This window comes from Cornus florida, unplaced genomic scaffold (assembly GCF_030987335.1).
Source record: "Cornus florida cultivar Cherokee Brave unplaced genomic scaffold, ASM3098733v1 CherokeeBrave_3.0.0_Hap2_Chr05, whole genome shotgun sequence".
NCBI classification, from domain to species: domain Eukaryota; kingdom Viridiplantae; phylum Streptophyta; class Magnoliopsida; order Cornales; family Cornaceae; genus Cornus; species Cornus florida.
The window spans coordinates 78,369,975-78,387,054 of record NW_026775575.1 but is presented as its reverse complement, the minus strand read 5'-3'; the positions used below and the strand labels follow the sequence as shown (position 1 = coordinate 78,387,054).

Below are 17,080 nucleotides of genomic sequence, written 5' to 3'. Positions count from 1 at the left end.
GGACCTTTTTTTCAATTTCCCAATTTTTATTTTATTATTATTATTTATCAAAGTTGATTTCTTGTATGAAGTCAGTGGAAGGATCCTCCCTCTTATTGACTAAGCCATGTTTAGAACAGCAAGGCATCATAGCCTACTGAGTCTTGGAAATAAAATAAAATTTAGGTACTTACAGCTAACAATTGCATTTTTCACCAGAATGAACCGTCAGAGCCTCGTGAACATAATAATTTAAAAATTAATGATTAATTTGAATTTCTACAACAATGAATCATCACAGGCCACGGAAGAGGCTTGTAAAAAAATATTACATGATCATCAGCATTAGCCACATGACCTGCCACGCATGCTTCTAGTCTGAGAGCATGTAACGAAGAAACAAGGGTGCTGTAGCGAAACTGATTGCAAAAGTGGGGAAATCGGCCACATTAAAATTACCTTTTGGGGAGGCCCATTTGATATTCAAAACTGCTCAGCAACAACCGGACAAGTGGAAAATGTTGGGGTGAAGCCTGCTTGCATCTTACACTAGCTTTGTGTACCTTCACTGTTGGTGTTTGCTGGACACGTGGAAGCAAATTTACAAAATCTGCACTTCCAACGCTCCTCCATTGGTGTGCAATTCGCTTCTCGCTTTCCCAGCCAAAACTCGACACAACACTGGATTTGACCCTTAAGCCACTCGGGATCATAAGTAAATTTATCTTCAGCAAGCAATGAATGATCTTTCTGGAGTTCATATCTGGCCATAAACCAAAAAATACTCTTACAAATAAGTGAGTGGTCTACAAACAAAGCCAAATATCGTTTCAAATGCATGGACTGCAGATTCCGAGCATATGAGATCACCTAAAAAAGCAATTTAATGTCATAGAATTTAATCTCAACTGGGCAGTTGGGCAAGGCTTCTCAACGGCATGAGAGGGAGGGATGGGAAGGGAGAGGAGGGAGTATATTGGCCCAACTGAGAGAGAGGTACTCGTAGGCTTTTCAGGAATCATTTAAAGGAAGAATTATAACTGATATGTTGAAACTTTGAATTAATATAACTTAAAACCAGAGAATTGAAATGCCGAAAACTACTCAAAAAAAAGAAAAGAAAAGAAAAAAGGCCTTTATATATCGGAAAGGTGGATTCCAAGTTATTTGCATAATAAATTTGTATGCCCTGAAAGCATTCCAGTGATGTAAAATCCCCAGAAAGTCTCTCGCCGATGGGGAAGAATTATAAGAATTAACTCTGGTCTTTGTACTCACCTCAACAGTAGCTGGTCATGAGCAGGAGACAGCATGGAACACGTATTTCTGAAGTACCTCAATAAATCATAGAGGGTCTGCACATGCAAAAATAACATTACTTGATGAGATAAACTGACATACATATGTCATATCTTGGAAGTGCCAACAAACAAAGATGGCCAATTCTTCGACATTGGACTTTTTGTTTTGGTTTTGGTGATGGTTTTAATTAATTAATTTATTTATCTTCTTTTGAAGGAAAGGGGGAGGGGAAGAGGAGGGGTTAGAGGCATGGAGAAACCAAACCTATCTAAATCTCAGTCTCTTCCACAGCCTCTTCATCTTTGGTCAAATTAAAAGCCCTTCAAAATATTTTTAGCCATTACATAAGTATGCACTAATACATGCCAATCTAATTCTAATGTCAATAACCTTTTGGATGAACAAACAATTGCATGAAGTGATAACAAAGGGAACCTCCTCCACGTTGATAAAAACTGAAAAGGAAGGAATATGCTATAATATTACTGGTTATAATTTCCAATAAGTGACAGAAGGAATCCTCATTATTGTGAGATGGTGATCGTCGTAGTTCTTAGTAAATGAACTAGCTGGAAAGGAACTCATTCTCATAGCCAACTCATAATTTGCATATATCTGGTATGCTATTTAAATATTAGTGATGATATGATAGAGTCATAGGAAATCAGGAGGTGCCCCTAAAAATAGAATGATGGAGATTGAAATATCAAACAAAAATTGTAAATTATCAGCCAACATGCACTAGAACATCACTTTTTTTTTTTTGAAGTAACATAAACCATAAACTAGATACTTTAAATGAGGAGAGATGATCTTTACCTCAGAAGGAAAACCTGAATTAGCAGTAGTCTCTCTGATTTCTTCACATAAAATAGAATGGGGATCCAAAGAAAAGAAATCAAAAAATTGTCTGGAGGGGAAGTTATCAGCAGCCAAATTGTCCCACAAATATTTGTAGCACATTAATTGAAGCCTGCCAAATAAATGTTCACTTCCATGAATTATCATTCTCTGAAAATAAATTATATTAAAGGTCCTGAGGTGTTACTAACAGCATCAAAACATAAACCATGAGAACGTGCATACCTTCCATTCCTTCGTTGTGGTTCAGCAGGAATTGTCGCTCGCACACGAGTTTTTGTGTCTACTAATGTCACATTTCTTTCGGTTTCTGTAGTCAGCATCAGGAGTTCATCAATCACTCCCCCCATCCATATACCTTCAACAAATCCTATTCTGGTGGCATAACCGATAATTCCAATAGAGTAGGGTAAAACAAACATTATGAACAAGACCAAGACCCATATCCGATAAGTGGAGAGTAAAAAAATTAAAAACAAAGCAAGCAAAAAAGAAATTGAAAAGAATAAAGAACCATCAACTACACCAAAATAGATTTTATCTCTTTATAATATTTTATATAAAGGAAAGATTACTACACCAACATCGATTATCTCTTTATAATATTTCATATAGGTGAAAGATTAATAACACAGTAAAACATGATTCCAAAAACAAAAATAGAAACCAAAATCCAGGCCCAGTTATAACCTAAAGTAAACTTGTGTCCAAGTTATGGTCAATCTAAGATTCTAAGGGTCTGATCTAGAAGCCTATTCATTGTTCATAGAATTCAGAACCATATAGACAGTCATCCAATCAGGGTACAGAAGCCGATAAAAGTTGGATCACAACAATTCCAAGGAAATTGCCAAAAACAATTACATTACTACCTTATTAACCAACTCAATTTTCAAATATATCCCACGCCAAGGACAAAGTACCTCATCCTTCCTACATGACTAATGCCTTTTCGTGGCTTAATATGAGCAATAACTTATCCATGCAGAATATTATTAGCATGCTGTAACGAAAAAAACTTCTAAAGAAAGAGAATCTAAGGATGGATATTGATTAAGAAATCCCAAGTAACCAACTTACAGTGGTAACTCACGTGTTAATCCATCAAATAATAATTGATTGGCACCAAGTATAAAATTTATAAATTTTATAGCCCATGCATCTTCCTCTGACTCGCCACGAATTGTTACTCTTTTTATAACCTGCCAATCAGGGACAAATAATATTATAACAGATACAAATGATGAACAGATACAAGGGATGACACATAGAAAACAGTATCTTTTTTATAGGCTGCCCCGAAAATGCACAGAAATCTTTAAAATAAGAAGAAAGACTTTTTAACTTTTTTAACTTCAGGAAGATGATGAAAAGTTCATAAAATGAGTTACGATATCAGGAAGTAAATGAACCATGCCCAGCAGCTATATGCAAGAAACTCAAAGGTAGTGGAAGTAGAAAGCATACACACATGGAAAGAAGTTTAATGGTATCAAGATTTTAAAAATATACCTCTTCTTCAAGCATTGCATGACGCGCACTACCAGCTTTCATTGCACTAGTGGTTTTTGGCTTACCAAGGAGTAGAGTGAACTCCATTTGTTTCTCACACCACTCCTAATGTTAATGAACAAGAACAAATATTATATAAACTTGATCAAGTTCCTTGCTCTAAAATAAAATTAAAAAAGACAAGTATTCACTGCAGGGGAATACCAAAAATTTCAAATAGTACCAAGTAGAGATAATATTAAAGAAATCAATTAACACTACTTAGCATTGCATAGTGAAGACCAATAATTGCATCAATGAGAAAAAAAATGATATGGTCCATATTGAGAGGAGTGATAGGAGAAGAGGAAAACCACTGGGGAAAAAAAAAAGAAAAAAAAAGAAGAAAAAAACAGATTTGTGTAATCAACATCTAAATGATTGGGAAAAAGGATTTTTTGAGTTGAGTTGAATTAAGAAGATTATCAATAATTTAACATTAAAAAATACCAAATGCAAGACGCTAAGACCTTCCAAGCCAAAAGAATAATGAGATGAAGATCAACATATTTAAAGAATTAAGGATGTGTTGCAAGACATGAAGAAAGAAAAATGTAAAGGGAAGGAAGACATTATTTATGAGAGAAAAAACAGAAAGGAAAGAATAGTATTAACCTTACATTTGTTTGGATATCTAGAGAAGCGGAGCAGGAAAAGGAAAGAAATAAAAGCAAAGGATAGTTGTGACCTAAATAGCATTATTCGCCACCTGGGTGGACGGGTCAGCTCCCAACTCAGAGACTGATGAATTGAAAGCGAATTTGGAGACAGTTGCTATTTCAACTATAAAAAATTTTCAAATTCTAGATGGACATTCTCAGATTATTGACAGTTTTCATGTCATCAAATGGAAGATAGACAAGTGTAGCATTCAAGTACTGTAAAGCATATAACACACACTAATCTAGATACAAATAAAAGTGAGAGCTGGGCAGGTGACCTAAAGAGAAGGTCAAAAGCTCTTTATTGCAACTACTAGTTGCTCTTTTTTATTTTCCCGTCATTGTATTTATTTCAAGTTGCAAGACCCATTCAACCAGACTCTATAAGAAAATATGCCACACAAAAGTATTATGAATACATTTTTATATTTGTAAGAAATGTAAAAACCCTTGTTAGTTTTATAGTATTTACAGAAGATGCTTCTTTTTTTCTTTTTGTTTTGTTTTTTTGGATTTTCTTACATTCATGAACAAAATTTGAAATAATCCCCACAAGAAAATCTTTGATATTCATTTATAACTCAATCCAACGAAGCTTTTTCCTATGAAGCCTAGTGATGTGTCCTATCCTTTCAAAGTGAAAGGTAGAGGGTTTGAGTCTCCCCAAGCGCGTTGTGGGAGTTCTTTGCTAGGGAAAAAAAAAAAAAAAGCTTTTTTCTAACTACTTGAATCCTAGTTTTCCATTATCCATACTTGAAACCATTGATTTCTGAGATATTCTCTTGTGAGTGTGACTAGGCCTACGATCATAGATGGAAAAAAAAAAATCCAACTTGTTAAAGCTTTTTTTTTTTAATCAAATTCTGAAACAAAAGAAATGGGCTAGCAGCTAGGGAATAGATAAAAGCTTCTCTATGATAGCAGTCACTGGATTTGCCAACAGCAGTGAAGTAAATCGACAGTTGCAGTTTAGATCCAATCAACAGCAGTGAAGTGAATTAATTACATGAATAGATTGCCCTTATGGATTGACTACTCTAATTGCCAAAAACCAGTGAAATAATGTATTCACATTAAACAACAGAAATTCGGAAAAACAGAAGAAACTTGTACAAAGACATGTAAGTGTAATATCAAAACCAAAATGTAATGCATCACCTAGACCTACTCCACTCTGAATATTCCATCAAAAACAAAATGTATCTTTTGGGTAAAACAATCTACATTAAAAATCTACCATTGAAATTCTTGCAACAACTACTGCAAATCATTTATCTACAAATGGTTCAAATTCAAACAGAATTTATACTCCAAAATTTAGGCCAAAAAAAAAAAAAATCAAACCATAAAGCGAAAAAACATCAAATCTAGCAAAAACAGAAGAATCCCATTTCCTAAAACCCAAAACAGAACGAAACACAAAAACAAAAAAATCATACCGTCGCGGTAATATCAGTGACAAATAACCCTCTTTTCCTTCGAAACCGATGGAAAAACGATTCAGAGACTTCATTCGTCTTCTGGGTACTCTCTGTACAATTACCCAAGTCCTCTATGTCACCCACCGAACTGGTCTCCGCACAATCCGACAACCTCCTTTTTTTGGTGAGCAGAGTAAGGGACGAAATCGACCTCGCATTTCGCATAAACAGAGTCGAAGAGAGAGGAGAGAAGAGAGAGGATGAAGATGACGAGAGTGCCGAGGCTAAGGCGGCTTCAATGAGGGCCATCTCTTCTTCGCTCACGATCTCTGTTGGGATGTGAGGAGTAGTTGTTTGGTCGTTGTTTGTGTTGGGAGAAGACTGAGTCGGTGACTGGGTCATTTGAGCGATTCAGCAACGGAGTTTATAACCCACCGTTGTCATCGCCATGGATACAGGTGCTACTGGTCTGGGCAGTGTCATTTTGAAAATTTAGGTTTTAAAAATATTTTAAATTAGAGCATATTTAAATAATTAAGAATCATTGATTTTCTCTAAATTATGCATTCTGAAAAATAATAATAATAAATAATAATTTGTATTGATACACAATTATGTTATGTACTAGTTGAATCACAAAATAATTGTTTGGTTTTGACCTAAAATATTTTTTTATTTATTTGTAGAAATTCTCTCTATGTATTAGGAGAGGGTAATCTAAATGCACTATAGAATACAAGTGTACTGACGCACTATAGACTACAAGTGTATTGAGGAGGATGTTGATTCTATTGTGCATAAAGGTAATTAAAATCGATACACGACATTTGTTTTTACACAACTTTGTTATTTATTTATCAGTAGAACAACAAAAAAATTGTACAGAGTTAAAATCGACTTCTATTTTATAGCGTATTAGAGAAAAATAAGATCAATTCAACAATAGGTCTTACTGGTTGTTGGGTTATTCTTAGCAATCTAAAAAATATCCTTAATACAAGTGTCCTAAAGAGAATGTTGATTCTATTATACACAACTAGTATTCATAGTGACCAAAAAATAAAGTTACGCAAGTCTAAATTTTATATTGACAATTCCTGAGGTTTAATGTTTTGTAACAATCCATCCCCTACACGTGCGTGAAAAAAGAAGCGAAGGGGCTCTGTACTTGCATTATTAAAATTAAATTTCGAAATGGATTTGCCTTTACATTTTTACTTTAATTATACTTCCATCTAAAGAAATTTATAGTAATTAATTTCAGACAAACCGATAACCGTTCAAAAATTAGCATTGGTTCTCTTTAAAAACACGGACAGGAAGAAGAACCTCTCCACGTGAAGGTAAGGCTGCATACATTTGATCCCCTTCAAACCTGAGGCTCGTGCACTCGGTTAGTCCTTTTTATAAAAAAAAAAACTCAAACTGAATGGAGCAACCTCTTAATGGTTTCAACTACTACCTAACCTAATTCAAATGGTCTGGTTTCAAGAATCGTAGGGGACTATCAATAAGAACAGTCAGAGCCTGCAACAGAGGCCTATACATACAAGGCATGAGATAGAAAAGGTGACACAACAAACAATTACTTGAACATTATAATTTAAAATTAATTGTTAATTTGAATTTCTTCAACAATAAATCATCACAGCCTATGGAAGAGGCTTATAAAAAATGGTTACATGATAAGCACAGCCACATTGCCTGCCACACATACGCTGCAAGTCAAGAAGCCATCAGGCCGTCTTAAAATTGTCGATTCTTCTCAGGAAATTGCCACTGATCAAGGAAACTGAATCCAACATGAGAGAATAATGTAGGTACTCTAGTTTTCTGTACCTTCGCTGTTGGTGTTTGCTGGACATGTTTTAGCAAAACGACAAAACCTGCACTTCCAACGCTCCTCCATCGGTGTGTAATTCGCTTCTCGTCCTCCCATCCAAAACACAGGGGAACACTGGATTTGACCCTTAAGCCACTCAGGATCATATGCGAATTCATCTTCAGTAATTAATGAGTTATTTTTCTGGAGTTCATATCTGGACGAAAACCAAAGAATACTCTTGTTAACAAGTGGTGTACAAACAGAGCCAAATATCATCAAATGCATGGACTGTGGATTCCAGGCATGTGAAGATCACCTAAAAAACCATCTAATGTTATAGAATTTAATCTCAACTGGCACGAGTCATGACGGGGATGTAACTGGCCTCTAACTGAGAGGTACTCATGGGCCTTTCAGGAATCATCTAAAGGAAGAGTTATAACTGCTACAGTTGAAACGTCAGAGTTAATATACCTTGAAACCTGAGAATTGAAATTGCCCAAACCGCTGAAAAAAAAGGGCTTTACAAATAGGAAAGGTGGATTCCAAATTATTTGCATAAAAAAATTGCATGCCATAAAAGCATTCCAATGATGTAAAAATCCCCAGAAACTCTCTTGCCAATGGGGAAGAATTATAAAAACTAACTCCAGCCTTGGTACTCACCTCAGCAGTAGCTTGTCATGAGCAGGAGACTGCATGCAACACGTATTTCTGAAGCACCTCAATAAATCATAGAGGGTCTGCGCAGGCAAAAATAACAAGTAATAAACATTACTTGATGAGATAAACTGACTGTATGTCATATCTTGGAAGTCCCAACAAACAAAGAAGGCCAATTCTTCCACATTGGGAGTTTTTTGTTTTGGCTTTGGTGATGGTATTAATTTTTTGGGTTAAGTGCAAGAAACACCCTCCTTAGATACAAAAGGTGCAAAAAACCCCTTACTATTTTTTTGTGTGCAAATAACCACCTACTGTATTTTTTGGTGCAAATTACCCCCTAATCAGTCATTTTGACCAATTCCTTTTTGTAAAATCCCAAAATGCCCTCCTTGTCCGGTGAAAGCCCATCTCCGGCGAACACAATTTCCAGCAAGCACCATTAAAGAGTCAGTCAACTTCCTGTTCTTAGTTTTTCTTGACATTCTATCTAATTCAATATTTCTGTACCCATACTGGCAGGATTATGTTTCCTAAAGTTCCTCTTGGTTTAAAGACCTTTGGTATGATTGGCTTGGCATGAAAACATTTTGAACATTCCAGCCACCAAAAGACTTTTAAATTATTTAATTCACATCATGATACATTTAATTCTAGCTCTAGCTCCACCAAGACAACATATCTAGGTGGTTTTGAACAGCTTGGTCATCAAAGACGACGTGGTGCGAGGAATGAGACTTCGCCAGACAGGTGCGTTGCTTGGAGCTTCACCATATTGAAGCTGGGTTGATGGAGCTCGCTGTTGAAGCTGGGTTAATGAAGGCCACGAGACTCGCCGAACTCGAAGCTTGGTCTTTCTGTTTTGGCCAAGCTTGCCGTTCTTTGGTCTTTCTGATGGGTTTTTAATGGATTGAGGCTCGCCGGAGTTGGGACACTTGTCACCGGAAAATGGTGTTGGCCGGAAATGGTGTTCGCCGGGCGATGGATTTCACTGGATTAGGAGGGCATTTTGGGATTTTGTTAAACATGAAATGGTCAAAATGGTTGATTAGGGGGTAATTTGCACTGAAAAATCTAGTAGGGAGTTATTTGCACTAAAAAAATAGTAGGGAGTTTTTTGCACCTTTTGTATCTAAGGAAGGTGTTTTTTGCACTTAACCCTAATTTTTTTATTATTTATTTGTGGTGGTGGTGTGTGTGTGTCACAGGGGCGGGGGGTTTAGAGGCATGGAGAAACCAGACCTTTTTTTTTATCAATAACCTTTTGGATGAGCAAACAATGCTCGATGTGATACAACAAAGGGAAGCTCCTGCACATTGGTAAAAACTAAAAAGGAAGGAATACGCTAGAATATAACTTGTTTTAATGTCCAGTAAGTGACTGAAAGAATCATCAATATTGTGGGATGGTGCTTGTAGTAGTTCTTAGTAAATGAACTCATAATTTGCATTTTTTTAAAATATGGTATGCTATTCAAATATTAGTGATGATATGGTCAGACACTCAGGATTTGATCATTTCCTAAATCAGGAGGTGCCCCTCAAAGTAGAATGGAGATTGAAACGTCAAATAAAATTTGTGAATTATCAGCCAACATGCACTAAAACATCTCTACTTTTTTAAACAACATAAAACTTAAACTAGATACTTTCAATGAGAAGAGATCTGTTACCTCAGCAGGAAAACCTGACTTAGTAGTAGTCTCTCTGATTTTTTCACATAAAATATAATGGGGATCCAAAGAAAAGAATTCAAAAAATTGTCAGGAGGGGAAGTTATCAGCAACCAAATTGTCCCACAAATATTTGTAGCACATTAATTGAAGCCTGCAAAATAAATGTTCAATTCCATGAAAATATCATTTTGAGCCTGAAAACAAAATATACCTAAAAAAGGCACAACGCTAAAATGCTTTTACTAAAGGTCCTGAGGTGTTACTAACAGCATCATAACAAAACCCATGAGAACATGTATACCTTGCATTCCGTAGTTGTGGTTCAGAAGGAATTGTCGTTTGCGAACGAGTTTTCGTTTCTACTAATGTCACATTTCTTTCGGTTTCTGTAGTTGGCATCAGGATCTCATCAAGCACTCCTACCAACCATATACCTTCAACAAAGCCTATTCTGTGGCATAACAAATATTTCCAATACAACTGGGTAAAGCAAAAATTATGAACAAGAACCAAGACCCATATCCGATATCAGTGGAAAGTAAAAAAGACTAAAACTAAAGCAAGTTAAAAAATAAAAATAAAAAAAAAATAAAAAAGAAAGAACCACCAACTACACAAACATAGATTATCTCTTTACAATATTTTATTGAAAGGAAAGATTAATAGCACAGTAAAGCATGATTCCAGAAACATAAGTGATATCCAATCCAGGCCCATTTATAACCTACAGTAAACTTGTGTTCAAAAAATGGTCAATATAAGGGTTTAACATGGTCTTTTAAAATAAGAGTTTGATCTAGAAGCCAATTCATTGTTCATAGAATTCTCTCACAATTCAGAACCATAAACACAGTCAATCAGGGTACAGGAGCTGATAAAAGTTGGATCACAACAATTCCTAGGAAATTTCCAAAACAACTACATTACTACTGTATTATCCAACTCATTTGAAATATATCCTACACTAAGGACAAAGTAATTCATACTTCCCACATGACTAATCCTTCTCATGGCTTAATATGATCAAAAACTTATCCATGCAAAACACAACTAGCATAACAAAAACCTTTCCTAAGAAAGAGGATCTAAGGATGGAAATTATTTCAAGGAACCAACTTACAGTGGTAATTCGCGTATTAATCCATCAAATAATAATTTATTGGCACCAAGTATAAAATCCATAAATTTCAGAGCCCATGCATCTTATTTTCTCTTGACCTCAATTCTCTTTCTTTTTTTAACCTGCCAATCAGAGACAAGTAATATTATAACAGAGTCAAATGACGGACAGATACAAGAATGATATATAAAATAAATATCTTTTTGTTAGGTTGCCCCAACAATGCACAGAGATCTTCCAAATAAGAAGAAAGACCTTTTATTTTTTAACTTCAGGAAGATGATAAAATGTTCATAAAATGAGTTACGGCATTCAGAAGCAAAGGAACCACCCCAACTAGGGATGGCCTCGGAGACGGTTTTGGGCGGGGGTACCCTCCCCCACCCCCGCCCCGTCCCCGTCCCCACCCCAAACCGCTTAAACGGGGTACTCTCCCACCCCATCCCCGCCCCTGTTTAAGTTTCCCCACCCTGCGGGAACCCACCCCGCCCCATTTACACTGCCAATTTTTTTCCACAAACCATGCATTTTAATCATAATCAAACACAAATAGTACATGATGGAACCCTTAAATCATAATCAAACACAAATCAACCAAGGTGGAGAATATATAATGGAACCAAGCAATAGATGAAAACAGAATTAGCAGAACTAATTAAAGTAACATAGACTCAGACACACTGATTAGCAGATTCTGATGTGTAAACAAAACCCACGAATGAGCAAAAATAGATCAAAAATAACCGCTGAAGAAGTGAAATATAGCAATCTAGAGAAAGAGTGTGCTTTAAATAGTAGAGACTCACTGAGATAAAGAGAGAACTGACCATGAGGTTGATGGAAGCTGGCGACGAAGTGGTCGGTGCGACGGTGACAAGTAGTGAGGGAATGATGGTCTTGGCCATTTGGTCCTCTTGGAAACTTGGACTCTTGGGTCTCTCTAGATTAGAACTGAACGGCTGAAGAGAGAATAAGATGGATTTAGGGTTCCATTGTAGTGTATTAATAGTATTATATATATAAGGGTAAAGTGGAACATTATCAACCTAAACAGGGCGGGGCGACCTACCCCGAACCCACGCGACTTTTTTCCCCTCAACCCCATCCCTGCCCAAATCCCATAAACAGTCTCCCAAAACCAGTTTAAACAGGGCAGGGTAAATTACCATCCCTACTCGCAACAACTATATGCAAGATATTCAAAGTTAATGGAGTAGAAAGCATAAACATATTAAAAAAGTTTAATAGTATTCAGAGTTTAGAAGTACACCAAGAAGAAGAAGAGGAGGAGAGATACACTGAGATAGAGAGAGAACTGACTGTGAGGTTGATGGAAGCCGGCAACGAAGTGGTCGGAGAGACGGTGGTCATTGCGACGGTGGTTGGTGAGATGGTGGTCGGTGAGACGGTGGCAAGCGGTGAGGGACTGAGGGTATTGGTCAGTTGGTCCTCCTGGAGACTTGGACTCTTGGGTCTTTCTAGAATAGAACTGAACGACTGAAGAGATAATAAGATGGATTTACGGTTCCATTGTAGTATATTAATAGTATAATATATAAGGGTAAAATAGAACATTAGTAACCTAAACAGGACAGGGCAATCTTCCCCGTTCCCGCCCCGAACCTGGGCTTGTTTTTCCCCCTCAACCCGAACCCCACTCAAATCCCATAAACGGTCCCCCAAAACCAGTTTAAACGGGGCAGGGCAGGGTGGGTACTGTACCCGTCGGGGCAGGGTAAATTTCCATCCATACTCCCAACAGCTATATGCAAGAAATTCAAAGTCAATGGAGGTTGAAAGCATACACATATTGAAAGAAGTTTAATAGTATTCAAAGTTTATAAAAGTATACCTCTTTTTCAAGCGCTGCACGACACGCCTTACCTGCACGACGTGCCTTACCTGCTTCCATCGCTTTACTACTGAAATCTGGCTTACGAAAGAGTAGAAAGAACTCCACTTGTTTCACACACCACTCCTAATGTCATTGAAGAAGGACAAACATTAGATGGATTTGATCAAGTTCCTTGCTCTAAAATAATAAAGACAAGTATGCACGGCAATATAATGCCAAAAATTTCAAATAATACCAAGCGCAGATAAAATTAAGGAAAATTTACGGAGACATGAACTTCAGGGCTCCATTTTACGGTCACATCAAGTAAAAGTCTTGAATTTTCAAAAAGATAATTCTTTAAAAATGCTAATGTGCATTAAAAGACACAATGCATTTTTCTCAAGTGCCCAATCTGTCCTTTTCACTTTTTTGTTCGATCACAGGTCCTGCAATAAAAGTGGTACCTGTGTGCACAAAAAGTGATACTTGAGTGCACAAAATATGGTACGCATGTGCACAAAACCGGTACTTATACAGAAACAAATTTTAAACCTCTTTTCTAAATTAAACATGGTACCAAACATTTGTAAGACCTTAGGGTGTCGTTCTTGTTCAAAACTTAGCTCACAAATTCACCACAATCCTACAGAAAAAGTGGTATCTGGGTGCAGAAGAATTGGTACCTAAGTGCACAAAAGTGGTACGTAGGTGCACAAAAGTGGTACGTGGGTAATATCGCAACATCATAAAAAGGGCATCTTGAGCACTTGAAAAAAAATGCACAACGTTTTTTCACGTCCACATCAACATTTTTAAAGAATTCATATTTTTGAAAATCGAAGACTTCGACTTCATGTGACCATTAAATAGACTCCCTAAGTTCATGTATCCGTAAGTTTTCCTAATATTAAAGAAAATCAGGTAACATTGTTCAGCCTTGCCAGTGAAGACCAAGAATTGCATCAATGAGAAAAGATGCGGTCCACATTGAGAGTAGTGAGATAGTAAAGAAAGATATGAGAGTAGTGAGATAGTAAAGAAAGATATGGTAGCAAATGGTTCACTTGATATTAGAACCCTAGACAAAGCAAAATTGTGAGATACGATTCATGTATTCAACATCAACATAATTGGGAAAAAAGCTTTGTTGAGTTAAGTTGAATTAAGAAGAATACCAATAATTTAACATTAAAAAATACCAACGCAAGACACTAAGACCTAAGACAAAAGTATCATGAGATATCAACATATTTAAGGAATTTAAGGATGTGTTGCAAGCCTTTCAAATGAAGGAAGAAAAATATTAATAGTGTGTTTGGATAAGAATGAAAAGGGAAGGATGACATTATTTATGAGAGAAAAAAAAAATAGAAAGGAAACAATAGTGTTAACCTTGCTTTTGTTTGGATATATAGAGAAATAGGGGTGGGAAAAAGAAAGAAAGAAAAGCAAAGGTAGTGGTGACCTAATAACATTATTCACAACCTGGGTGGACGTGTCAGCTCCCAACTCAGGGACTGGTGAATTGAAAGCGACGTTGGAGACAATTTCCATTTCAACTATTAAGATTTGAGAATTCTTGATGGACATCCTCGGATATTGACAGTTTTCATGTCAACAAATGGAAGATAGCCATGTGTAGCATTCATGTATTGTAGAGCATATAACATACATCAATATATATAAAAATAAAAGCGAGAACTGGGAAGGTGACCTAAACAGAAGGTTAAATTTGTTACACTTGTTGCTCTTTTTTGTTTCCCGTCATTGTTTTATTTCAAGTTTCAAGACCCATTCAACCAGACTCTTTAAGAAAATACTACACCCAAAAGTATAATGAATACATTTATATATTTGTAAGAAATGTAAAAATCCTTGTTGGTTTTATAGTGTCTACAGAAGATGATTATTTTTTTGGATTTTCTTATATTCATGTACAAAATTTGAAATAATATCACCTAAAGAAATCATTTGTTATTCATTTATAACTCAATTCAACAAAGCTTTATCCTAACTACTTGGGGGTAAGCCACATGAATCCTAGTTTTCGATTATCCACTAATTGAAACCATTGATTCTGAGATACTCTCTTGTGAGTGTCAGTAGGCCTACGACCATAAATGGAAATTTGCCTCCATTATCCACTAATTGAAACCATTGATTCTGAGATACTCTCTTGTGAGTGTCAGTAGGCCTACGACCATAAATGGAATTTTTTTTAAAAAAAAAATTCCAACTTGTTAAAGCTTTGTTATACCAAATTCTGAAACAAAACAAATGGGCTAGCAGCTAGAGAATAGATAAAAGCTTCACTTTGATAGCAGTCACAGGATTGGCCAACAACAGTGATTTAAATTGATTACATGAATCGATTGCCCTTATGGCTTGACTACTCTAACTGCCAAAACCAGTGATATAATGTATCTACACTAAACAACATAAATGTAGAAAAACAATAGAAACTTATACAAGGACATGTAAGAGTAATATCAAAATGATGTAGGACAGTTTTATTGACTTTTTCTCAGTTCAGGTCGGTCACAACATTTCAACCAGAGGAGACCCATTCTCGATCAGAAGCGACCCAATAAACAAAACCCACTAGCTATTAGCTTTAGGTAGTGGCCCATGTCGTTTCGGCCAAAAATCTTCGTTTGGGACTCCAAAATCACGTTTTTTAGTTAAAAAATAATGATTTATACAAAATTTTCAAATCAATCAATCAAAGAGAAGCTCTGTAGTATATTTCTGCTTTTTGTTGACAGCTTTCAGCCCCTGCCAAGGAAGACTAGTGCAAAGATTTGTATGCAACAAATTAGGACACACAAAACAATAAGAATAATGATTGTTGAATATTTTGGGATTTTTGTTGGAGGTCAAAACGAAGTGTAGTTTTTAGTGATTAAGTTTCTTATTCTATTTTTTCGTTATTTTTGGAGAAAGTTAGATTTTTAGGCTTATTTTTAGTGTTAGTTTATTTTGATATTCAGTTTCATTATGTTATAAGGTTTCCTGATGCTTCCTTATGGTTTAGAGTTTTTTTCATTATAAATACATGCACAGAGCAGAATCACACATTCAATAATAAATAAAATATTAGATTTCTCTGCAAATTTTCTCTTAACTTTGTGGATTCAAAGTTGGTCCTTGTTCAGTTGTAGACGTTTTATAGTTTCCGCTTCGTCACGAAACCAAAATGTAAATGTATCACCTATTCCACTCAATATTCCATCAAAACAAAAAGCATGTTTGGGTAAACCCTAAATCTACATAAATAAACCCTAAATATACATAAATAATCTACAATTGAAATTCTAGCAACAACTATTGCAGCTCATTTCCATTGCAAAAACACAAATTTGTAAACCAATCTACATAAATAATCTACAACTTGTTCAAATTCAAACAGAATTTATACTTGAAAATTTAACCACCAAATTAATAAAACTACAAATTCTAGCAAAAACCAAAGAATCCCATTCCTTAAAACCCAAAACAGAACGAAACACAACATGAAGAAAATCATACCGTAGCAGTAATATCAGTGACATATAACCCTTTCCTTCTTTTCCTTCGAAGCCGACGGAAAAGCGATTTAGACACTTTATTCGTCTTCTTCTGGGTACTCTCTTTACAATTATCCAAGTCCTCTATGTCACCCACCGAACTGGCCTCCGCACAATTCGACAAGCTCCTTTTGGGGAATAGAGTAATGGACCGAATCGACCTCGCATTTCGCAGAAACTGAGTCGAAGAGAGAGGATAAAGAAGACGAGAGTGACGAGGATAAGGCCGCTTCAATGAGGGCCATCTCTTCCTCGCTCACGACCTCTATTGGGATCATGTAAGGGTAGGTTGTTTGGTCGTTGTTTGTGTTGAGAGAGAGCTGACTGAGTCGGTGACTAGGTCATTTGAGCGATTCAACGACTGAGTTTTTAACTCGCCGTTGTGAATTGTGATCGCCATGGATACCGGAACTCATGAGCTGGGCAAAACTATTTGGCAAATTATTAGGGTTTTAGAAATTCAGATTTGAGGACCGTTGATGGATTTATAGTGTATATAACAATCAGACCAGATACATTTGTGTCAAGGCTTTACAAGAGGGCTTGTGGCAGAAAAAAATGGTATGGTGGGTAACCAGTCTAATATTTCCTAATGTTTTAGTGATATTCTCACAATG

General features: G+C 36.1%; 1 protein-coding gene and 1 pseudogene across 2 annotated transcripts; both read right to left on the bottom strand.

The window, feature by feature from the left end:
- Positions 1-169: 169 nt before the first annotated feature.
- Positions 170-6,302, bottom strand: LOC132306992 (exonuclease V, chloroplastic-like). 2 transcript variants are annotated; one of them, XM_059804628.1, is made up of 7 exons: positions 5,795-6,302; positions 3,655-3,759; positions 3,236-3,344; positions 2,368-2,452; positions 2,101-2,254; positions 1,258-1,334; positions 170-742 (listed from the first exon to the last, which is right to left on the bottom strand). In XM_059804628.1, the coding sequence occupies exons 1-7, from the start codon at positions 6,176-6,178 to the stop codon at positions 529-531; spliced, it is 1,128 nt and encodes a 375-aa protein (XP_059660611.1). In that variant the 5' UTR covers positions 6,179-6,302; the 3' UTR covers positions 170-528. The 2 variants fall into 2 exon arrangements, with proteins under 2 accessions (XP_059660611.1, XP_059660610.1); XM_059804627.1 differs by having other exon boundaries at positions 2,368-2,517; positions 3,223-3,344; positions 5,795-6,300.
- A 1,044-nt stretch (positions 6,303-7,346) lies between these two features.
- LOC132309522 (exonuclease V, chloroplastic-like) lies at positions 7,347-17,028 on the bottom strand (annotated as a pseudogene).
- Between the last annotated feature and the right edge of the window lie 52 nt (positions 17,029-17,080).

Excerpts from the sequence above, each read along its gene's own strand:
- LOC132306992 (XM_059804627.1), bottom strand. The coding sequence starts at position 6,178 with ATGACCCAGTCACCGACTCAGTCTTCTCCCAACACAAACAACGACCAA. Across the intron at positions 2,518-3,222 it reads TTAACACGTGAGTTACCACT|AATAGGATTTGTTGAAGGTA; the intron begins GTAAGTTGGTTA and ends TTATGCCACCAG. Across the intron at positions 1,335-2,100 it reads ATTCAGGTTTTCCTTCTGAG|ACCCTCTATGATTTATTGAG; the intron begins GTAAAGATCATC and ends TTGCATGTGCAG.